At 38.3% G+C, this 23,248-nt stretch overlaps 1 protein-coding gene across 2 annotated transcripts; it reads right to left on the reverse strand.

Annotated features, from left to right (window-relative positions):
- Positions 1 to 717: 717 nt before the first annotated feature.
- LOC103982880 (B3 domain-containing protein Os07g0563300) lies at positions 718 to 23,152 on the reverse strand. 2 transcript variants are annotated; one of them, XM_065106057.1, is made up of 12 exons: positions 22,836 to 23,152; positions 22,276 to 22,357; positions 22,038 to 22,136; positions 20,549 to 21,360; positions 20,277 to 20,373; positions 17,152 to 17,326; positions 16,166 to 16,242; positions 15,311 to 15,679; positions 12,699 to 12,748; positions 4,591 to 4,704; positions 2,601 to 2,668; positions 718 to 1,799 (listed from the first exon to the last, which is right to left on the reverse strand). In XM_065106057.1, the coding sequence occupies exons 1-12, from the start codon at positions 22,982 to 22,984 to the stop codon at positions 1,204 to 1,206; spliced, it is 2,688 nt and encodes an 895-aa protein (XP_064962129.1). In that variant the 5' UTR covers positions 22,985 to 23,152; the 3' UTR covers positions 718 to 1,203. The 2 variants fall into 2 exon arrangements, with proteins under 2 accessions (XP_064962129.1, XP_009398217.2); XM_009399942.3 differs by having other exon boundaries at positions 718 to 1,796; positions 22,836 to 23,151.
- Between the last annotated feature and the right edge of the window lie 96 nt (positions 23,153 to 23,248).

Consider the following 23,248-nt stretch of genomic DNA (forward strand, 5'->3'; position numbering starts at 1 on the left):
AATAATGGCCATTTGATACTGTAATTAATCATATCTGGTTAGATGTCGGTGATAAAATAGCTGTGACATATGAGCGGACGCTCCCGTGTCTAAGAACCTCTTTTCGTTTTTCTTCATCACAATAGTGGTGGTGTTGCAGGATACAAATGCATGGTAAAGTGAATTGACAGAACAACAGGCATAAAAGATCCTATTCCATGTGTTTCAGTTTTAATAGCAATTTTCTCTTCAAAATGTATAGGTCATATATGATATGCAGGCTTCGGTTTTGTCATATTATGATATATAACTAAGGTTTGTCATGATATATTGCTTGAGTGATACGTATCGATCCGATAGGAATGCTTGAATGATACGTATCGATCCAATAGGAAACCGATATGAACGATCCATTTCGATATGTTGGATATGACTTGATATGTATTGTATCGATAACTAATCGATACATCGATATGAACCAATAAAGTGAACCATGCTTCGAGTAAAAAACATTATGAAATATCCACCATGTCTGAACATATTAACCATAACAAAGGATTTTAATCTGAGTGGAAAAATGCCATCAAAACAGCTGGATAAATTGTACAAGATTTGATCAAAACTACACGTTGAGAATGTTAATACTGCTAGATAGGATGCAACAGTTGTTACTTCAAGCAGTTACCAAATTATCAAATGTAAATTATGACATTGAACCCAAAAAAGAAAAAAAAAATCTTCACAAAGTTACAGTTTTAATATTTTTTAAAAATTTAGATGTAAGAAATCGGTAGCCGCATAACATTATCCACTGATCTCAACTAGACATCTTACAACAACTTTCCCCACCCACAGCAGCTTTGTAAATTTTACCATACCTATGAATGCTCAAATAGACAAATCCCTCAGATGTACCTCAACATGCTCTGCAGCCTCCGAAAAGAAAAAGAGAAACAAAAGACGACAAACTACTACACTCTAATCTACAAAGACATGCTTTAGTGTTTTGCTGAACTGGAAGATGGTCGGATGCAGGTTATTGGGCGATTTCTAGCTTACCCAGAATAGAACATGCAAGATACGGAAAGATAGCACAGTTTTCCAGTCAGTACCTAAACTTCTAGGAAAATGATCGAGTGGCCCATGATTCCAGGACACATTTCCTCAAGAAAGCACAGATTCCAGTGAAAAGCCACCTTGTTTGTATCAACCATCTCAAGGTGTTCAAGTTGCAGCATCTTGGAGAAGCCTCATCATGCTACCAGACTCAGATTTTGGTGAGGTCTCTTCCTCTCGCTCTGGTTGAATGTTCAAATCAATCTGAGGGGCCTTGAGAGGTGATGGGGATGCCCTTCTGCGTTCGACCCCCTCGTCACTAATCCCCTCCTCGTTTGTCATTGCTTTATGAGGGGAATTGTTCACACTCAGACCAGATTTTAATGAGTCGCTGCAGACTTGTGCTTTCACTGGTGATGATTGGTTGGGCTGTTGTTTCTGCTGCTTTCTTGCAGTCTCAGCTTCCTTCTCTGACTGACGCTTCTCCCGCCTAAGCATGAGTGTCCTGAACCTCCGCTTGACTGTAAGGCAAACATTGCATGTGCAACTCTGCTTGTGCTTGGGGCCCTTGCCACTTGGGGGCTGTATGCATACAATGCATGTGCAGCCAGGCCTATGCCTTGGATGCTTTGTCGTGGGCTGGGAAGAAGGGGGGAGGTTCTCACCCTCACCAAGAATGGCAAGGTTGGCAAGAGTATCCAGCCCATCTGAAACTTCAATGTTGTCGGTTTCAACTTTGACCTTGGACCTCTTGGGTGCACCTGCTTTACTCCAACAGAAATTGCAATTACTGAATGCATAAATTGAGAACAGAATGATAACATAATTAGTTCAAAACTGACATTCAGCTCTTGAATTTTATGAGGGCACTTCACAAGAACTTTGATTCCAAAAATGATAATTTGCAGACAACGAAGATTAAAATTAAAGAGAAAAATTAGACACCATGATACATTCTCTAATATGTGAGGATCAAACTTCTGCTGCAGTGGTTTTCTACCGGCATTCTCTTCTACATCCCTACAAGTGTGATGTAGACTCAAGCTATATGAAAAATGCTACTCATCAGTAAAAATCAGAGCTCTTTTAGGTAGATTCCCATAGATATCACTAACGAACAATTGATCAGAATGTGGTATGCCGATATTAACTAATATTTCACAATCTCAGCTTGACCAGAGGCACTTATATATTAGGAACCACCTAAGACAATGACACAATCCTCTGTAAAAAGCCACTCCCGATAGAGGGCAATGATTCTCATAACATTATGTTTTGTGCCATTACCCAGTGCTTATGGCAACCAGTCTTAAGTTCTTTTAGTTACTTGGTACAATTCTGTCATTGATTCCTGTATGTCAGAGAATCTAGCTAATAAAAAAAAAAAAAGACTAAAAGATCTGTCATAACCCACTACCGAACAGTTGTCCAGAGTAGGTAGCATATTATAATGCACACATGAATACTACATGATTACTAATACTATCGACGAATACTGAAGTTTATGCATTGATTCATTAAGAAATACTGGCATTCTTAAGATATTCATTGCAAGATGTTTTCACCTGTTTTACAAGGGATCAATTCTGCTAGCTGCTCCAAGCTCAATTCCTGAGCAGCTGAGCAAAGAGACCTGTAAATAGGAAGAAAATCAAATGTTAGTTAAGCAAGAGTGTGGAGCAGATAAGAGCACAACGAAATGTGCTTGTTAATATAATAGTTAGATACACCTGATCAATCATTTATTCAATAAATCTAAAATAAAGCTTCAGAAAAAAAAAATTACACAACCAACTGTAACTGCATTATTCTGAAATGGGAGACACCTTGATAGTTAAGAGTTGTTTCATCTCAAAGCATCTCATAGCTCCCTGTTATTTGTGCTGCAAAATTTGGGAATTCTCACATGTACTTTCATGTAGTACATGTGAATGAAGCAAGAAGTGCTCTATCTTAATCTCATTGACACAACATCTCAGATGACCAAGAGTCTGCTTTAGGGCATCATAGGAACAAACAAATTCCAAAAACCTCTTAGAAAAGATGACCAAACAACAAATGTGGTCATTGCTTTTGCATAAAAAATGCCAGCTACGTTTGTAGAATCCCTTAACCTACTTATAAGAGCCTGGTGTGCCCCAAAGCTTCTTTCTCTCTTCCGGCATAATCAGATTTATAGGGATCCAACACTAGCCAAGAGTACTTTCTTAGCGCCCTTCCTTTCCGCTCCTTCTAGCATGAAAGCATCCTTTCCTTTCTTTCAAATACTTGTCCCAGAAGCTTTTGCTTGTTCTATGTGTGCCTCAATTCCTCCTGAAGCACGTTGTGGTCTAAGCCTTCTGATGTCAACCGCTCGAGCTCCTTGTCGGAGAGTTCCAGTTCTTTACCTTGCTTGTTTACTTGTTCTCGAAACTCAATTAACTGAAGAATTGAATTGAGAGCTGATAGTACACCAGTCAATTATATAATTTACTAACCTAACAAAACATATTGCTGCTGGCACAAATTCATTAACGCAAGAAGGGCTCAGGTCTATACTTCAAAGACTGAACTTAGACAATGCCTAGATGTGAAGTTAGGCGTGGAGGATCACCTGTCTATTTCGATGTGTAGAATTTGGCCGTGAACGGTATTTGAACTCTTCAAGGCACCTAGAGCCCCTTTTGACTATGATGAAAGGGAAGCGAGTGAAACGAGGAAAGGAAGCAAAGTTTCCAAGCTGACCAGAGGATAAGGAGAAAGGTGCTTTGAGAAGCAGTTTTGTTTTAAAGACAGATGAGCATATTCACCTACACCTGATTAAAGGATGGAGGCAGAGGCATAAGCAACACACCTGATTAAAGGACACAGGCATTGGTGCCAATCATTATCTATACAAAAATTATTTACTTCGCCACTTCGCCTTTCCTGTACCTGTACTTCTTAAGAATACGAGTTCCAGAAGCCCTTGCTTGTTTTAGCACCCCGAGGGTAATAGGTGTTTTGTTACTCAATTCTATTTAATATGATGTGCACTATCTTCAACAAGCCCTTATACGTTAGCGAGTTAGGAAGCAATGCACAGTGTTTTGTTACTCTCTTATATAATCAAACACCAGGCAACAGGCAACCTAAGTGGATTCACATTATCTTGTCCCAGGTACTTCAGATTGAAGGCCACCAAAGTTTTCTTCACTAAAAGATAGTTCTTCTAGAAATATACACCAGCGCTATTTTGGTGGCCCATGCTCTTTTATATGCATAAGTGCACCACAAATACCATTTACAAAAAGGTCAAATCGACACAGAAGAATATTTAATATCAATCTGTTATTGAGTGGCTTGACATTAGCATAAATTTCACAGTCAGCATAATGACATCAGAGAATTGCAAATGAATGTTTTTTTTTTGTTTCAGAAAAACAATATCTTAAGGAAAATTCAGGAATAAACTACTATGCTATGCTCTATTCTAAAAATCTATTGTAACAAGAATTCCAATTTTAAAGTGACATCAGCAATGACTTTCTCAACTCTCATCAACACATTTGGAAACTAGAAAAAGTTAAATATCACCTTTCAGTATCCCATGTATTGTTAGAACAGGTCCATCTTGATGGCAGAAGTGCATCCACAGGCAGTCGGCGCCATTTCGAGCAATCTTCACACTGAGCCCATTGATAATTCTCCCTGACACGATGCACAGAGCTTAAGTGGGTTTGTATAACTGTAAGTGTTAATCTTGACAATATAAATATGGAAGTGATTCCGTTATACCAAGCTATCACAACAATTTTCAGTTCAAAATCTTGAGACGAAATCTTCAATCATGTTAGTAATCATTTTCATTTGAATAGATTTATTCTTGCAAAACAGATGACAATCAGGAGAAAGAAAAACAAAACCACATGGATGTCAAAGAGTCTGCCTATGGAGACAATCATGTTGATAATAAAGAGAATAAACAATAAAAGCAAGGAGAGTATAATGACAAAGTAAGACTACAACAAGTCAATTTTGTACTGATTCCATGCTGGCAATGATGAGAGAAGTGACTTGAAAGAAACTCAAAAACAAAATCTTCCTGAGTCACCTCCCATTTTATCAATCAAATAAAAATCTTCCAGTCCCATGTTCAAATCCCATTTAGCATGGACAAAAAGGTAAAAAATTTAAACAATCATCATATCAAGTATGATCCACCGTTAGGCCAGTAGAACCTCAACACATATACCACGATATACTACTAGAAAACTACTATAAAAATGTTACATGTGTCAGTATTAAGGGCTGTCGCCTCATGGCATGAGGGCCCTCTGGTACCTTATGTCATGGCACATTTTTGCATGCCACAATGCTGGCATCATAGACCAAAAATCAGCCCAGCCAAAGGTCAACACTTGCAACAGGGGTCAACATATGTAGGTGCTCACAACCTTTTTAGCAAGGTACATTTCAACCACTGCAACACACATACCATGACAGTCCTCAGTATCACTTGAGTATCATGGGTGTACCATGCACCAGTATGGGGTCAAATAGGTCAATTCTGATCGATAAGGTCAATAAAACTCAGAATTAGAATACTCAACAAAAAAAGAACCTTTAAGAGTACAAATAAACATAACACACCAATCCAACAATCTTGCTTTATATCCAATTAAATTCACATGTTCAACATTTAATTCTATTTTGTGTCTTCAGGCCCAAACATTAGGAGAATAATCCATTTTAATGGGTTCTTGACTCAGTTGAAAGGAACCAAGAACAGGCATAGAGGATATTGATCTTTGCATCACTTCTTAGTTGACAAGGTAGCTTTGCCCATGTTGTGTCTGTCCTACAAAAGGCATGAACATTGAATTGATTTATCATCACACTTGTCAGTGGAACAGATATTTGCACCATCTGATCAAGAATCTGATTCAGTTAGACCTAGTATGGATCAATCATCAAACTTCAGATAAAAATTATCGATCTGATATCATAAACTCATTTCTTACTAGAATATATTGGGTTTCAGCCTCATTGATCCTGATATGTACCTATAAGACTATAAAAGGCAAATTACTTTACACTGATATCCCCATCACTTAAATAGATTCTTCCTATCCTCTCCCTCTTACTCCAAACTTTCCCACTATAGTTTGCTTCTATTGACTAGTAGCATAGATTTGAGCACTACCACTCAGAAACCAGTACAGAATGTGTAAAAAACAATTCTAGAAGTTTCATCTTTGACCAGATTATGCATGCTTCTAAAAGTATCTTTTTTCCCTTTGTTACACTTCCAATGAAAATACCATTTATGAATGAGACAAACAAAATAGACAAAAAAAATACTAAAGGTCATCATTATCACTCTTCTCCACCAGCACCTTGCTCACTTGATTCGATGTAGCAGTCCCCACCATGTGAATGCAGCTATTGCAATATTGAGCTAATGCATGTGTTTCTTCAATAGCATCAGAATCAATAAATTTGCCAGTGGACATCCCTTTCATGGTTTTCTGATTTCCCACCATAGTGAATTTCCGAATCACAAGAACATGCTCAAAAAATCTTTGGAATCATTGAGTTGAATGTATAGTTAGCAATAAAATTGAATGGTTTTATATGCATAATACAATTTCTTTGAGTTTCCTAATTGTCATGAGCCTGACATGTAGGTCTAGGATCAGAATGGGATAAACCCACTCTGAACCCAATTAATTTACATGCCTAGTATCGTTTTGACATTTTGTGGGTAAAATATGGCAAGCAGGGGTTGTTGACAGTGACAATCTAAGGAAATGCTCCTACAACATTTTACTTCATGAAAATATTCAGGTTTCACTGGAACACATTGATAAGACCCTAAAGACTTATCGTCGCTCTGATATCAAATGATAAGACTCTAAAGTCTTATCGTCGCTCTGATACCAAATGATAAGACCCGAAAGTCAAATGATAAGACCTTAAGGTCTTATCGTGGAAGAAATGGGAGAAAAGGGCATGATAACGATCGCTTCGAGGGGATCAGCCTCCTTGATCACTTCGAAGGGATCGGCCTCCTTGATCGCTTCGAGGGGATCGACCTCCTAGGGTTTGTCATAACAAACTGGAATAATATTTTATTGATTGATTGATTGATTGATTTAAAGAAAGGGTTACATCGCTATTTATAGAGTTCCACCTAGAGTCCACATGGACTTAGACTCTTAATAATAAATAAATATTAAATAAACCTCTATCTGACTCTAACTGAACTAAACAGACTCAATAAACATTATTAAAAAACTCAGAAAAATGGTCATTTCCTCCCTCTTCAAATCAGCCTTGTCCTCAAGGCTGAGCAACATCAATCTTGGGGAGCTTCTCTTTCAGCACTTTAGTCATAGACTATCTGCAACGCATCATAGTCCGTTGATCAAGTAAGTATGGTCTCCACTTTTTGATAGTGTAAGCAACAGGTCGGTCTTTCAATGTAGTAATCGTTGCAAGAAACTTCTGGCCCTGTATAATCAATTTTATCTTTGAACCTTTGCTATCACAAGTGAAAATTCGTCCATCAACGATCTTTACTTCGAATCTGTCATAGTCTTTACTCTTTAATGTGGTGGGCCAATCGGTCAACAGTCTCACTGTCCATAAAATTGTTAGTGCTACCAGTATCAATCAAAACTATAACAAGCTAATGTTCCAGAGTTCCGCCAACTTCCATAATTTACGGGTTAGAGTAGTCGGCTAATGCATGCATTATATGTATGGTAGGTCCAACATCTTCATTAGAATTTATGCCTTCATGATCGGAGTCCACATTCTTAGCTTTCGGTTCCTCTCCAATTGGTTCAATCATCAGAAGTTGCCCTTGTTTGCATCGATGCTCCTTACTCCACTTTTCATCGCAATGCCAGCACAAACCCTTCGCTGATCTTTCTTTAAGTTCTTCTTGGGTTAGTCTGCAAGTGATAGGATTTCGACTGGGAGTAGATGGGGTGTGCTGCTTGCTGATCATCTGTTTATTGACACTCTGTTTCGACGATATTCCATGCTGATTTTTTCCTCATGCAAGCGTGCAAATGAAATCGCAGCTATCATGGTGCGGGGTTGACGAGCCTTAACTTCACACCGAATCTCCGGATTAAGCCCTTCAATAAATGTATCCAAAAGTTGTCGTTCCGACCAATCTCTAGCTTGAATTGACAATCTTTCAAACCTACTCTGATATTCCAACACTGTAGAAGTTTGACGAATTTTGGCGAGCTGGCCATCAACATTCTCATATTCGGATGGGCCAAATCGAACAAGAAGTCCTCTTTTGAACTTCTCCCACGAAGGAACTCCGTAGACAGTTTCAAACCAATCGTACCACTGGAGTGCATCTCCCTCGAGCTGGATTGAGGCCACTTCTACCTTAGATTCTTCTGGGGTTCTGTGAAAATGAAAAAAAAATTTCGCCTTAGAGAACGAACTAGTCGGATCCTCATATTCCCATCGTGGAAATTCTACCCTAATGCGTGGGTAGTGTGTGTCACCATCCTGGGGCCCTTTTCCTGTACCTCCCAATCTATTTAACATAGAACTTGAGCTCCCATCTTGTTGAAATTTGCTGAGGCTCTCCAGTAGGCTCTTTTTGAAATCATTAAGTGTTTCTTGCAGTCGGTTCTCAATTCTGATTTCCAATGCTTCCATTTGTGCTTTCACTGAGTTATCGGTGGCCATTGCGTAAGACTGCAAATCTGTAATCTCAACTCCTGTTTTTGGTGTCGGTCAAGGGCATCAATCACTGTAGTTGCAAAGCTGCCGAGGAGGAAGAGGTGCTGCCCTGTGTTTCAGTCGCTGCGTGAGATGAGAGCGTCGGGGGCTGGAAGGCAACGACTGCAACTGTTGTGACTCACGGGAGCGATCGCTAAATAGTCAGGTTGAGGCTGCGATGATGGCATCCGGCGGCTACGGCAACGGAGGCAGAGCAAGGGAGAGGCAGCGTTGAAGTGGCCGGGGTTGAGGTTGCAGTGGAGAATAGGAATCGACGGTGGCACTGCGAGAACAAGGGCAATCGGTGATTTGCCCTGTTTCTGTCACCAGAGTAAGGGAGAGGCTGCGAGGATCACGGCCGGGCGACGAGCAACGTTGTCACTGGCTGGGCAGTAGAAGCGACGGTGACGGCAGTCGGCGTTCGCAATAACAAGGGGACCCGCGACTGTGGTGCGGCTAGAAACAAGGGCAGCAAGGTGAGTTGCCTGTGCTTGCTCTATTTCGGTTATAAAAGATGCAGAGCAAGGGGGAGCGACGGTTGGGAGGCGAGCGGCGGTCGTCGCACGATGGCTGGCAGCGGTGGTGGGTTGGCTGGGCAACGACGACGCTTAAGGGGAAGAGGAATGCTGGAGGAGGCGCAGTTACAATCGACGAGGGGCTGCGGCAACAGAAGAAGCTCTGTTTCTGCAACCGCTACAAGGAGGGGCTACGACAACCGACGGTTGCGGTTGCGACCCAAGGAGAGGGGGGGGGGCTACGACAACAGAGGAAGCATTGTTTCTGCAACCGCTGCAAGGAGGGGTTGCGGCAACCGACGGCTGCGGCTGCAACCCAAGGGGGGGCATGATGGCGGACTAGGGCAACGTCGCCGACGGTATAAGCGGTGATGGGGTGATCCGCTGGCTGGGAAACGACGTCGACAGTCCTTCTCGCTCGAGTGAGATGGGGAAGCGAGGAGGAGAGGTCGCTGGCCGGGTGGGGGCAGCGACGGTGACTGCTGGCTGGGCAACAGCGGCGGCAGTGGTGGTCCCTCGGCCGGGAAGCAACGGCGGCGGGTGGGTTGGCCGGAAGCAGGGGTCCGGCAGGGGAAGCAGGGGTGGCTGCGGCTTCTTCTTCTTCTTCTTCTTTCTTTTTTTTTTTTTTTTTCCGAAGATGAAGATAACTATAGCAAGAGGGCAGCGACGGTGGTGACGGCTGCTGGCTGGCAAGTAGCGACGATGGTGGAGAAGGGGCGACGGTGGTCGTTGACCAAGACGCAGAGGTTCCTTCTCGGTTGAGAAGGATCGGCGTTCGTGGCTGCCGACTTCACCCTTCCTCACACAAATTTCTTTTTTTTTTTATAGCTACAACAGCACTGCAGCGAGAATGCCAAGGATCGCCGCTCTGATACCAAATGATAAGACCCTAAAGTCTTATCGTCGCTCTGATACCAAATGATAAGACCCTAAAGTCAAATGATAAGACCCTAAGGTCTTATCGTGGAAGAAAGGGGAGAAAAGGGAATGATAACGATCGCTTCGAGGGGATCAGCCTCCTTGATCACTTCGAGGGGATCGGCCTCCTAGGGTTTGTCATAACAAACTGGAATAATATTTCATTGATTGATGATTGATTTAAAGAAAGAGTTACATCACTATTTATAGTGTTCCACCTAGAGTCCACCTGGACTTGGACTCTTAATAATAAATAAATATTAAATAAATCTCTATCCGACTCTAACTGAACTAAACAGACTCAATAAACAACTGAACTAAATAGACTCAATAAACATTATTCAAAAGCTCAGAAAAAGGGTCCTAACACACATTTCATGTAAAAAAATCTAAAATAATCACATTCCCTAAACAAGAACAAGTTACAAAACCCAACTACCTGGGGTTGGCTCTGTGAGTTTCTCCCACCATTTAACTCTATTGACAAGAAAATGACTGGCCATACTACAAGTCATTAAACCCCTTCTCATTGTATTTGGCAAGGTCGTCTTTTCCTTACACCACTAATATAAATTGATTCACCACGCTTTAATAGTGCAATTTACATCTTTGGATAGATTCAAAACATTTTAAACAATATTCACTCATTTTATATTTAATTCAAACCATTCCCATTTGTTAATTAGTGCAAATTTTACTTTCTTTCTTTACCAACTCAACATCCATTTCAACATCCTCATGTAGCAAAAACTTGCTTTTTTGGAGATGTTTTCTAACAGCTCAAATTACAGACCCATAACTGAGCGTGCATCTGTTTTATCTAGGTTCACAATTTCACCAAAACTAGGGGCTACAGACCTACGCCAGCATAACCACATTAGGATTGATGGGCACAAGAATTCTATGAAATGCAATGCATCATTGAGAAACCTAGTAAGATCAACCCAACAAAACCCTGAACCATTTTCTATGTTTAAGAAGAACAAGCTGGATCAACAACCGAACTACCCTATCAATTAAGCTAAATTATATAATGACAATAACAACAAGAGCAAGAGTAACACCATCACCATCATCATCAACAACAACAACAACAAGTCATAACGTCCCGACTATCTGGGATCATCTAAATGGATCCTTTGGACTCTGAGCAACGCTATCTCTAGTTAAATTAAGAGCACCCAAATATCTTTTTGTTATTTCTAGTAAAGTCTTCTTAGGTCTTCCTTTATGTTTCCTCACCATTTACAGTAGTAATGGACTTACCTCATCCAATCACAACATCAATAGACCTCCTTGATTATGTCTATACCATCTTAAATAATTCTTCTAATTATCACGAATGAATATATTTTCCTTTACTATCTTTACTTGTAAACATACACCTCAACATTTTCATTTCAGATACACTAGTTTCTTGCACATATTGTTTCTTAATTGCTTAACACTTGGATCGCCTAACAACTATCTTATAAATATTCCTTCTAATCTAAGGGGACTCCAATGGTCACACAACTAACACTCCAATCCACCTCATATATCCAGTCCTACCAAATATAAAACCTTTAATTTGTAAGGCTTGTCTCCATAGCTTAATCTTAAAATTAATTCCATGTGAAATCTCATCAACCAAAATTAGTTAAGCTAGTTACTCTGCCTATAACTAAACCACTTAGAACTTGATCCAAACACCCTAAGGATTTTTTTTAAAAGAAATTACATATCAGCCTTAGGTTCGCCATAAAGTTAATCAGACAAGGTTAAGTAAGCCAGAGATCAATTTAGTTCCATTAACTTCAAAGATTTAAACTCATTAACAATTGAGTCCATCAACCCAATCACCCTACCAAGTTTGTTCATATTCAACAAAAACAACAAAATCGCAAGTCCCAACTATTTAGAGTTAGCTACATGAATCTTTTGCGGCCATTGAGATCGATAAAAAGTCGTATATTTAGTTAAGTTAAGAGTACTTAAATCTTTATTTTTAGTTTCTATTAAGGTCTTTTTAAGTCTACCTTTACCTCCTCTCGTGTCACTAACCTTAATCATTTCACCCTTTTTGACTACTACATCCAGAGATCTCCTAAGCACATGCTCATACCAGCTTAAATGATTTTATCTCATCTTATTTCCTATTGAAATAATACCTAGTTGTTCATAAATAAATGATATGCAGTTGTTCATATTCAACAGGAAATGCTCTTCAGTTAATCAGTTTACATAGTTAAGGATCTCGCTGATTTGTTTCTTCCAAAAAATATCTTTAGCAATCCATGTCAAAGTTTATCTTGAGAATATCAAGCAATCTTTAGCAGCCTATCTACTAGCATTCAACCAAAAACTAGTAATGTATTCAGATGCACGATCTTACTGTAAAATATATCATAACCAAACAAATATTAACCTAACTAATGCAAGAAGACAACTTAACTAATTGAAAATCTTGTGTCATGGGTCATGATAACACATGCAAATATAATTGATCATGACATTTGAAGAAAGAGAAGTTACCCAGATTGGTTAGTGGTAAAGTATGTACGCTTCCCAAGTACCGGTGCTTCCTGCCATGAACAACCACATCATCATAAAATATAGAAAGTACACTTGGCAGAATTATTCTATAAAGTTCTTGATATATTAACGGTCTTTGAAGAACAGGAAGATAAAAAAGACCTCATGGAAAGGAAAAATAAAGCAAGAAGAATGTACTTTGGGTTCCAAGCAAAAACACTCAGCTAGTAGAGAAACTCATATCATCAGTGTCTGGTATGAGACTTAAAAATATATATGTACAATGGAAACCAAATTGGCAGATCAAGTGTCATGCACTGAAGGAACAGAAAGATTGAAGAATATTGATATCAAACAATATAATTCTGACTTGCTCAATATTTACATTGTCATTTACAAATAATCCTAACAAAGATAGAGTTAGTATGAAGTTCAAGCCAAGGTCAAGAAGGATTTGAGATGATTAGCTCAGCAGCCAACGGTTTGTGTGCATCTTGGGATTCAACATGACTTGCTAAAACCTGATACAAACATGGAAAAGTACCTCGTCACAAGCAGAGAAACAACGCCACATAAAATTCCATCTGGTGGAACAAGTTTGAAGAGAGGAAAGAACACACCGACATGGGACGTAAATGTATACACAGGACTTCACCAGCAACCAATAGGCCAGACTAAACCCAGGTGACTCACAACCACATAGCTGCTGTAGTCAGTAGATTCCACTCTTCAATGCAGCATTATTAGCCCACATTATTTTAATGTCATTTTATTGCTTTTACAGAGCCTTTTATAGTTGTCATTTTATTGCTTTTACAGAGCCTTTTATAGTTGTCATTTTGTTGCTTTTACAGATCCATTTACATTGTCATTTTTATTGCTTTTACAGAACCTTTTAGCCCACATTATTTAAATGTCATTAGTTGCTTAATATTTATAGTTTGTCTTATTATCCTTATATTTTTACTTAGTATTTTTCATTTTCTTCATTTAATCTCTGGCTCATGCTATTTCTTGTTTTCCAAATACTAATCATTTTTTTAGATCTTATTATTTGTCTATATAATATTATCTCACAATTTGTTCATTTCGACATGTTCAAACTATCTTAAAAGATCTCTCGATTTATACTTGGCACGATGCATAATTATTAATGTATACATGTATATCTTATTCTACGCTGACATGCATGTGGGGTCAAGTTGATGCCGCATAACCTCAGTTTCAGAACATTTTATCACATCTTTAAATATGAGAGACTAAGCACAAATTTCATACAATCATGTGCAATATTCTTTTCAATGATGTTTAGTATAAGAATTCACTACCTTTTTTTTGTATCCAAAAGAATTTCTTGTTAAGCAAAAATTAATTACAATTGTAACCATGGTTCTTAATTTCAATGTGTACCGCCCGATATGGGCGGTACATATCGGTTCAAGAGCTTCTCGTCACGCGGACCACCCACTATCGGGCGGTACCAAAGTTTTGACCATGTATCGTGCGATATAAGGTTGTATCAAGCCGTAACGATCGAAATCCGATTGTTACTGACCTGTGGTAACGATCGAAACCAACCATTACCGACCTGTATCGGGTTTCAAATGGTCGATTTGACCGTTGGAAGCAACCTAAAGGGTTTTTAAACTTTTTCCTCCATCTTTCAATTTATTTTACGCTCACAATCTCTTAAACTCTCTCAAACTCTTTTTCACTCAATCTCTCTTTTATTCTTACATTTTCACTCCTAAACTCAACAAAGCAACGATTTGTAGATTGGATCAAATTTAGGAGGCTCATTTGGGAAATTAAGAGGAAGAACTTGTTAATCAAGAGGTATGTATTGTCTATCTAGATTTTTATTGATTTATGAGATGATTAAGCCTATTTTATGTGATGTATGACTTAATGTCTAATATATTGTTTGATATGCTTTTGATGATAGAATAATGTTAATTAGGGAGTAATTAAGGTCTTTAATGTTGTGATTAGTGTGTTTAATATTGATTTATTCGAAATTAAACACTTAATAGGTCAAATGTTTATATTTAATGTATATTAAGGATTGAATCATATGTTTGTGATGGTATAATAGATTTAATTAGGTTTTAATTAAGTTTTTTTAATGTTGTGATTAGTTCTAACTTAAAAACCTTATCCTAGTTTTTTTTTTCCAGATATTTTTGAGGATTTTCAGCTTATTTTAGGCATACCGTCGGTATGCCTCGGTACACCGGTATGGATCGAAATTACGAATCTTGATTGTAACATCATAAAAACATCCTATGATTAACAAGCAATGAGTGACAAAGTTATATACTTTCCTCATTTTTTAATGCTGTAGTGGAAAAAGGAAGAAACAAAAATAGGTCTAAGTAGAAAAAATTCAATGGAAATAAGCATTTTATGTAAGCTCCTTCAGATGAGAAGACATCAAGGGGACTAGAACAAATGGGAATTATGAAGGACAAAACCTTTAAAAATAAACTCCTAACAACTACAGAAAATTGAGACACTTTACACACTAAGAACAAAAACAGAAACAAATAGAAGTTAAATGAGTATATACTATATACAGCACATACTTGCAGGAGAATTCCAAAGCAGAATACCTCATATTCTTCAAACTCATGACCTTCAACCAGAACAACACTAGGAACACAGTTAGGAGGTGGACGGAGCAGCTGTTGAGCCTCTTCCCATGTTAACTTTAATTCCATGGAGTCCTCATTTTCAATTCGTAGACGTTTACTCTTGGAACCAAGATTGCCACCTTTCCTTCTAGTACCCTGTGAGGACCTAGCACTAAGCCTATCTTTTTGTAACACACCTTCGTTTGCAAAGTTAGAGCAGTTTCGCTGCTCTGGTGTATTGATCAAGTTCCTTGATTCTGTATTGCCTTTAAAATCTTTAGTGGTGCCCTTGTTGTCACTCTCTGGAGGTGTTGAGAAACCATTGCCAGATTTAACTGCTTGGGAGTCCTGTCAATGGATGTGGAGTAAATAGAAATTAATGATCTTTGAGTAATAAAACAAAAATAAAAAGATCACAATAAGAAGCAGAACACAAGACTTCAATATAAAGTAACTTGCCACCAATTGGATCTAATTAACAAAATGTGTTACTCATATCCTGCACTCGGCAGGTTTTACATATGAAATTATCATGATTCTAGAAATTACAAAAACAATGAGTTCTTCAAGTGTCGATAATAAATGTTTCATGCATGAACAGGCATGTCTACTGAATCAAGTCTCCAAACCAGCATCTGGAAGTTTTAAACGAGAGAGTTCCACACTCCATGAATGAGTTTGTTCATACATAAATGCTTGAAAAACACACACATAAATAAATAAGAAAAATACTCACAAAACAATAGATTAAGACAGGCTTCCAATGAAAAGGTCAGATCTTTCTAGATAGCTCTATGCTTTTAACAAATATTAATCAGTCTTTCACCAACAGACCTGTTCGCTTGAGCCACAAGAAGCCTTTCTGAATCCCATAATCAATTTCCCTTCTGGATCTATCCGACTAAATGTTACTGCAACGAAACACTATACTTTCAGATTTGCCAAAATATTCCAGGATTACACTTAAATTAAAGTTATGGAAGAAAGTGTTCAGATCTGAGACCAAATATAATAGTGTTGTATGTTATCACATTGTAAAAATGTGTAGGAGGCAGAAAAAAGAAAGTGATATATACACTTACATATATATGCATGTGATTATTTCACATTCATGTATATATGAATACATGCATGCATATACATTCACTAAGGTTCCAAATTCGTAAGACGTGCCATTTGGTATTTACTGGTCTGTCAAAGGACCAATATTATATGGTTCAATACTGGCCGGTATCATTATTGTATTATTTTGGTTGGCACCGGATACTATGGGTTCGTATACTTCCTGGTACTTGGTAATTGGTACTATATCAGTTTGGAAACCAGTACCAGATTGAGATTTAAAATCTTTTTATGGACACATGCTAAATAATTATACAAGTATTTGCATATGTGCATACACATATGCATATACTGCAACCATAATTGACAACCCTTAAGTGACTTAATTTGAAAAGTGTGATGCATACCAACACATGGGAGCAAAATAAAAAACAAAGAGAGAAAGGAGTATTTATCATTTAATTTACACGCGATGTATCTCATAGCACAAGCTTAACTTGTAATTTTCCAAAAGCAGCCATGGTTTTGTTGCTGCTGTCATAGATGTCTATGGATGTTAACATGCCAAAAAATTCTGGAGCTCTGTTTTCCTAAAACCCAAAACTACTAGGCAATCGGTCCCAAATGTAAATAAAAATTAAAGACTTTGAGGTGACATATGACCAAGAAAGATACTATTTTGAGAAACTAGTATTATAATAGACTTGCAGAAGCAATGTAGTGGGGTGATGGAGAACCATGATACATTGCATGCATACCTGTGTCACCCGCTTGCAATTGCATTGCCTGAATACAAGGGGTAACCCCCTCCAAAACATACATTCGGCTGTTATTATTAGGCCAGTAACGAAATTGAAACACCCAATCCTTGCCACTTGCGTCCTGAACTTTCAAAGGAAGTCCTTCAGGCTGAGAAATTATAGGGAAGTATGCCTGTTTTGCAATAGAAGTTCAAATTACTAGAAGGCTCTGTTTAGTTATATATATGCAATAGAAGTTCAGATTACCGATTATGATTTAATTTAACCATACATATGCATAATTGACAAAGTATTTGTAAAAGACTTTATGAGGTGCTATCTAAATTTTATAAGTATGTTTGATGCTTTATCCTTTAAAACAAAGCATCGGAATCTTAAAAACCATTGAAGGAAATGTGACCCTTGTACATCATGTATGTTGTCAAATATAAGATCCAAAAGGCTACGAAAGCTTCATCTATTTGCACAGAATATTATATATATGAGCATCTTTAAATCTTGCATGCAGGCCACTATCTTCAACAGTGCCAATATCATGAGGTAGGCCTATTTTATATTTTTTGTTCGTTTCTGCAGGGATTTATGACGGAATCATTAAATTTATCTGTGCAAATATACTTATACATTTGCTTGTAGATAGAGCTTTGAAAACAATTCTTTTGGCACTTTTTAGCATGTTTAAGAGACACATACTATGTGGTTGTGAATCATTGCCCAAACCCATAATTTCCATATCTTACAACCAATAATGAGTAAACAAGCTCAGTTTACTGTTTAATTTTCTTAGTTCAAAGATGCTTAAAGATTTCACTTGTCAAAGATATTGTAAGGATGGAGGGATCACATGCACATCAGAAGTTTGCAGAAAGGACTAAAATAATAGACACTAATATGATGCTTGGGCAAGAGAAGGTGTGAACTATTAATGATACCAAAAGGCCAAGTCACATTGGTATATATTATTGAAAATAGAACAGCAAGCAGCAACTAAATTCCATTACAAACAAAAATGTCCATATTGGAAGCACAATTTTTAAATGGTTCTATTACAAACACACTAGTCCACATGACCAGAAACCATTACTGTTGTGGCCTAGTAATTTCCGTACATTATCTAATATGAGTCCAAGGGAGATCACTAAAACATATCTTATGCAGGATTTTACCAGGTTCCTGAATGGGATTCACCTCACCTTGATATCTAATAGGCTAACAAGGAAGCATCATAAATATTTTGGCTATCTGGTCCATAGGCGTCATTGATTTTCAGACAGCAAAAGTCAGTGACAATAAGATACATGCAGCATGATAAATAACAATAAGACAATGTATGGGCTGTATGGTGACTCCAATAGTGAGGGCGGGTCTTGGTACAACGATAATGTTGCTCCTTTACGACCTGGGAGACTAGATTCTAAGTCACGAAAACAACCTCTTTAAATATTTAATGGTAAAGCTGCGTACATTGGCCCTCCCTAGACTCCACATTTGCGGGAGCCTCGTGTACTGAGTACGCCTTTTTATGCGGTGGCTCCAATGGTACCAGGTATGAACATAACTTCAAGGCAGCTAAGCAGCTGTTGATGTTGAAAATGAAATATTTGCTTACACTGTGTGTGGCTCACCAAATTATCCTAAATCTAGAAGGCATAACTGAAAAGACCAATATAAATGCAATTGTTAAGAGAAAGCCAGGGAAAAGTTCTATTCTAAAATTTGATAAGCAGGACAACCAAATGCAGAGTAGAATTTAAAAGAGAATAATATGGTTTGTCACTCATTTTAATTTCATTTTCCTGAAAGGAGATTAAAAAATGAATCCATGTTCTTTTAGTTCCATGGTCAGGATATTAGGTATCCGAATACAATGATTGAACCAGAATAGGTTTATTATCTGAAGCCACTAATGAAGCCAGCAAGCACACACAGTGAAAGGTTACAACATATAGTGAAAGACAGTAGATGCCTGTTGGGCATGATGATGACCCAAAAGGATTAACATGCAAGTTGGGGAACCTCTAACAAATGGTCCTTTGTCTTTATTTCTTCAAGTTAATTTTCTTAATCAACCATGTTTCTGAATCTGAATGAAAGGAACTTTCTACAATCATTGTTTTATTTTCAACTTTAAAAGAGTGAAAATATATAATTATATACTATATACTGAGCCAACTCATTGTGACTGAAGCCAAATCTTCAGAAGCTAATCATGTGGATATAGAAAGGCACATGTTGAGGTTTTAAATACAATTTTTTATTGATGCATATTTATCTAGAATCACTAAATTTGCAATACAAACTGATAAACACTCCTCAGACCCTGCATTGGCAGCAGCCTCATGCACTGGGTATGACCTTTTGCATTTGGCCAAAGATAACAAAACAAACCACCAGCCAGCATATATTTCTTCGGTCAGCCACATGATTATACCACAGATAGAGGAGGCCAATAAAACTGTGACCAAGAAGGAGACCAAGAGAAAATGAATGAAGGGAAAAGGTCAAAAGTGCTAACTCTTAAAATCTGGAAAGCTAGTATACAATCAAGAAGCATATTTTAAAAGAAGCAAGATATTGTCTAACTAGCCATAAGTGAGAACAAAAAAATGTATACCTGCTTCAGAGTTCTTAAAAAAAACCCAACATTTTTTTATTGGAAAGTACAGTCAGTAAGCATGAAATGACAAAATGGCTATAACTGTAGAAACAAGGTGACAGCTGTGACATTAAAAGACATGTACTATATAGTAATAGTTGAGTGGCTTTGAATTGCTCCACCTATGTATTTTTATTATACTGAAATATTGCCAAGTATACTTTTCAAACAGTGCAGCAAAGTAACCATGTGCTCTTTGTTCCCTGTATTACAAAGAGAACATTCAATATTTTGCATTAAAACCAAAAGTTGGACAGTATTTTTTTGTCTCACCAAAAATAAAAACAAAAAATTAGCATATAGCCCTTCCCTCACATTCTTTTTAACATGTCTCACATGATAATTAACTAGTCAGCAGCAAATTTATGACACCAAAACATCCTAGGTAAACTTCAACTTCAAACCATTGAGTATTCAAGCATGAAAAATAAAATCATTAAATGATTTTACCTCGTGGAAGACTTACCTCAGCACATTTTTTTGGCAGTACTAGACGTCCAATCCGACCGGCATCACTAGCACTTAACATCTTTTCGAATAATGGAGTAATCACAGAGTTTGAACTTGTAATTGGTCAAGAAAAGCCTCAGTAAATCCAAATGCAAGACCAATACGTTCATTAATTAACCACAACTGATCTTCACATGGATGAAGAATCTTCTTTTTAAAGTTTAACATAGCAAGAAAAAAACATATAGAAACAAGGGCATAGTTGTGATGATGAATATAAAAGGATACTCTCCACCACCGGATATTTGTTGTAACTCTTGATCTGTTATTCTAGGCCAATATCGAGGAAGTAATTGGGACCGCGTTCGGTTATCTACTCGAGTTTTTCCATTGCGCATTTGACTTTGTACTTCAGGATCTATCACACTTGGAGGGTAAAACTGCTTCGACAGAGGATCTGTTTGAGATTGTGATTGGTTTGCAGAAAATCTAGTTGGCTCCTTTGAGCAATTTGTCGATTGAAAAACAGCAGCTAACCCAAGAGATGAAGAATCCTCTTTTATTGCAGATGAGGGTAATGAGTTTACACATGAATTTGGATGTGCATCAAGGTTAGCACCAGAAGAGCTGGTGGAACAAGGGTCTGCATTCACCAATTTCCTTGTAGAGACAGAATCACTATCTCCAACTAGGCGGCAAGAATCTTGCACTGTATCAGCATTGCCTTCTCCATGATATGCACCAAATGTAGAAGCTGCATCAATACCTACTTTGCCATTGGCATATCTTTCTCTTGCAACGTTATTAAGGTTGCCAGTGATTGGTTTCTCAGATATGTTCTCAAATTTCTTCTCATGTGCTAAAATGGAATAGCGCCCACCAGGAGCAAGTTTTTCGATGCAATTAGGTCTGTCAAATTCATATGACAGCCTCTGTTGCAGATCTGATTGTGCACTTGTCATATTCCACATATGTGGTGCTTGACGCCACTGTCCAAAAAATGGACCACTCACAGGTTTCCAGCTTTTAGCAGGAAATTCCCTCCTCTCAGGTCCTTGTTGGGACATAAACATAGGAGAAGATGCTACCTGATTTGGTGCCTGAGGAAACATGAGCACACATTAAGTTACCAAGTCAGGGATAAGTGATTAAAAAGAATTAAAATGATCTACTTTTAAGTGTTTGTAGCTGAACTGCTGTGATAGAAATAAGCAAATGATATCATATATTTGCATAAAAGAATGTAGGTAATGAAAAATGAGGCACAGTTGTTAAGAAACCAAAAGGTCTTGGACCTGGACAATGATCTGAATCATTATCTTTGAGGAGTTTAATTTGAGATCGAAAACAAAAATAATATAGCCTTATATTTTATGATTGTACTTGTATATAGAAAAAATAATTGCAATAAACCTAGACAGACACTAATGCTTATATCCAATGATTTTCAGAGGAAAAATATAAGAAGATGGAACCAAAGACAGCATGGACATACTGCGACAAATATGCTTCAATCAGAAAAAGAAATTGAACAACCTATAACTGTCAGTGATCTAACATCAACAAATTTATATTAAAAAGGATAAGAAGGTTCAAACTAATGTTATAATGGCTATGACATGTCATGAAGATGTAGCAACAGTTATTTGCAGCCTTGGGTATTTTAGAATTATAGTCACGGGAAAATTGTAGAAAGCACCAAATTAAAAGAGCTAGATAAGCTCTGTATAATGCATGGGATTTGGAAGAGGAAGACGACTCCTCTTTGTCTGCTCACCATGACAAGAGATTTCCTGGCACATGCAACGCAATCAACTCCACCAGCATCAAGTAACACGTACGTAGAAACAGAAACGACACACCCGCAATGCACCCGCTGAAAATAAAATTGGTTGAATCAGAAGATATGTTGTATAAATTAACACAAAAACTGTTCTTCTGTTATCATCATTCCATAGTGAACCCAACCATAAACCAATCGATCAGAGAACCCGATGAAAATTTGAACTTCTAACCTTGCCGCACGTTTTACAGTTCCTCCAACCTCCATCGTCAGAGTGAAACGTTTCGCAGAAATTGCCTTGCTCGAACGAGCAGCTGAAAGCAACCAAATAGACATTAGAGAACGTCACGGAAAGCTCAATAGTTCTAGGCCATGTGCCCAGAATCATCATTCAGAAGGAAAAAAAAGCCAATTTTTTCCGAACCTGCTTCAGATTGCGGACCAAAAGATCCAATTCGAAAAACGAAAGCTAAGCGATTCCAAGTTTTGGCTTAAGACTATAGTACACAAGTAGCATCCGCAACTACAAAGTATTACCAACGAGCACTTTCCACTAAAAATGAAACACAAATTTTGAGTTCGAACAACCAAAGAAGAAGAAAAACAAGCAGAAACCGCCGATTTCCGGTAAGTCCCGACACATGACGAACGGGGAACCAAACCAAATCGAAGGCCGGACGGCGGTACACAAACCATCAGATCCAATAACAGAAACACACCGACGCGAAAAGATACGAGGGGAACCATCAGGAGCGGAAAACACGCCAGGAGATGGGGGAAAGAAGGGCATACGAGCATCGGTCGCAGAGGTCGGCGATCTCGCCTGAGCGGAGGCGCCACCCCTTTCTTCTGGTGGGCAGGGGGTCCGGCAACGGCTCCTTGCACTCGGAGTTGAAGCAGATCTTGGCTGTGACCACTGCTGCCGACGAAGAAGAAGACATGACAACTAGAAGAAAAGGAACAAGAGAAGAGATCAAATCGACCCAACCCTAGAAGAGAGGTGGGGAAGAAGCCACGATTTGGAATCACATACAGAGAGAGAAGGGGGGGGGAGGGAGGAGGAGGGTTTGGGAGACGAGATCGAAGAGGAGGAAGAACAAGAGGGGGGCGTAGTAGGAAGAATAAAGAGGTCGGCGTTTCTTTAATGCGTATATATAGGGGGGTGTGTGTGGGTGTGTATGTGTTTGTGTTATGGGAGGGGGTGG

Source organism: Musa acuminata, chromosome BXJ2-4, assembly GCF_036884655.1.
Source record: "Musa acuminata AAA Group cultivar baxijiao chromosome BXJ2-4, Cavendish_Baxijiao_AAA, whole genome shotgun sequence".
In the NCBI taxonomy this organism is placed as follows: domain Eukaryota; kingdom Viridiplantae; phylum Streptophyta; class Magnoliopsida; order Zingiberales; family Musaceae; genus Musa; species Musa acuminata.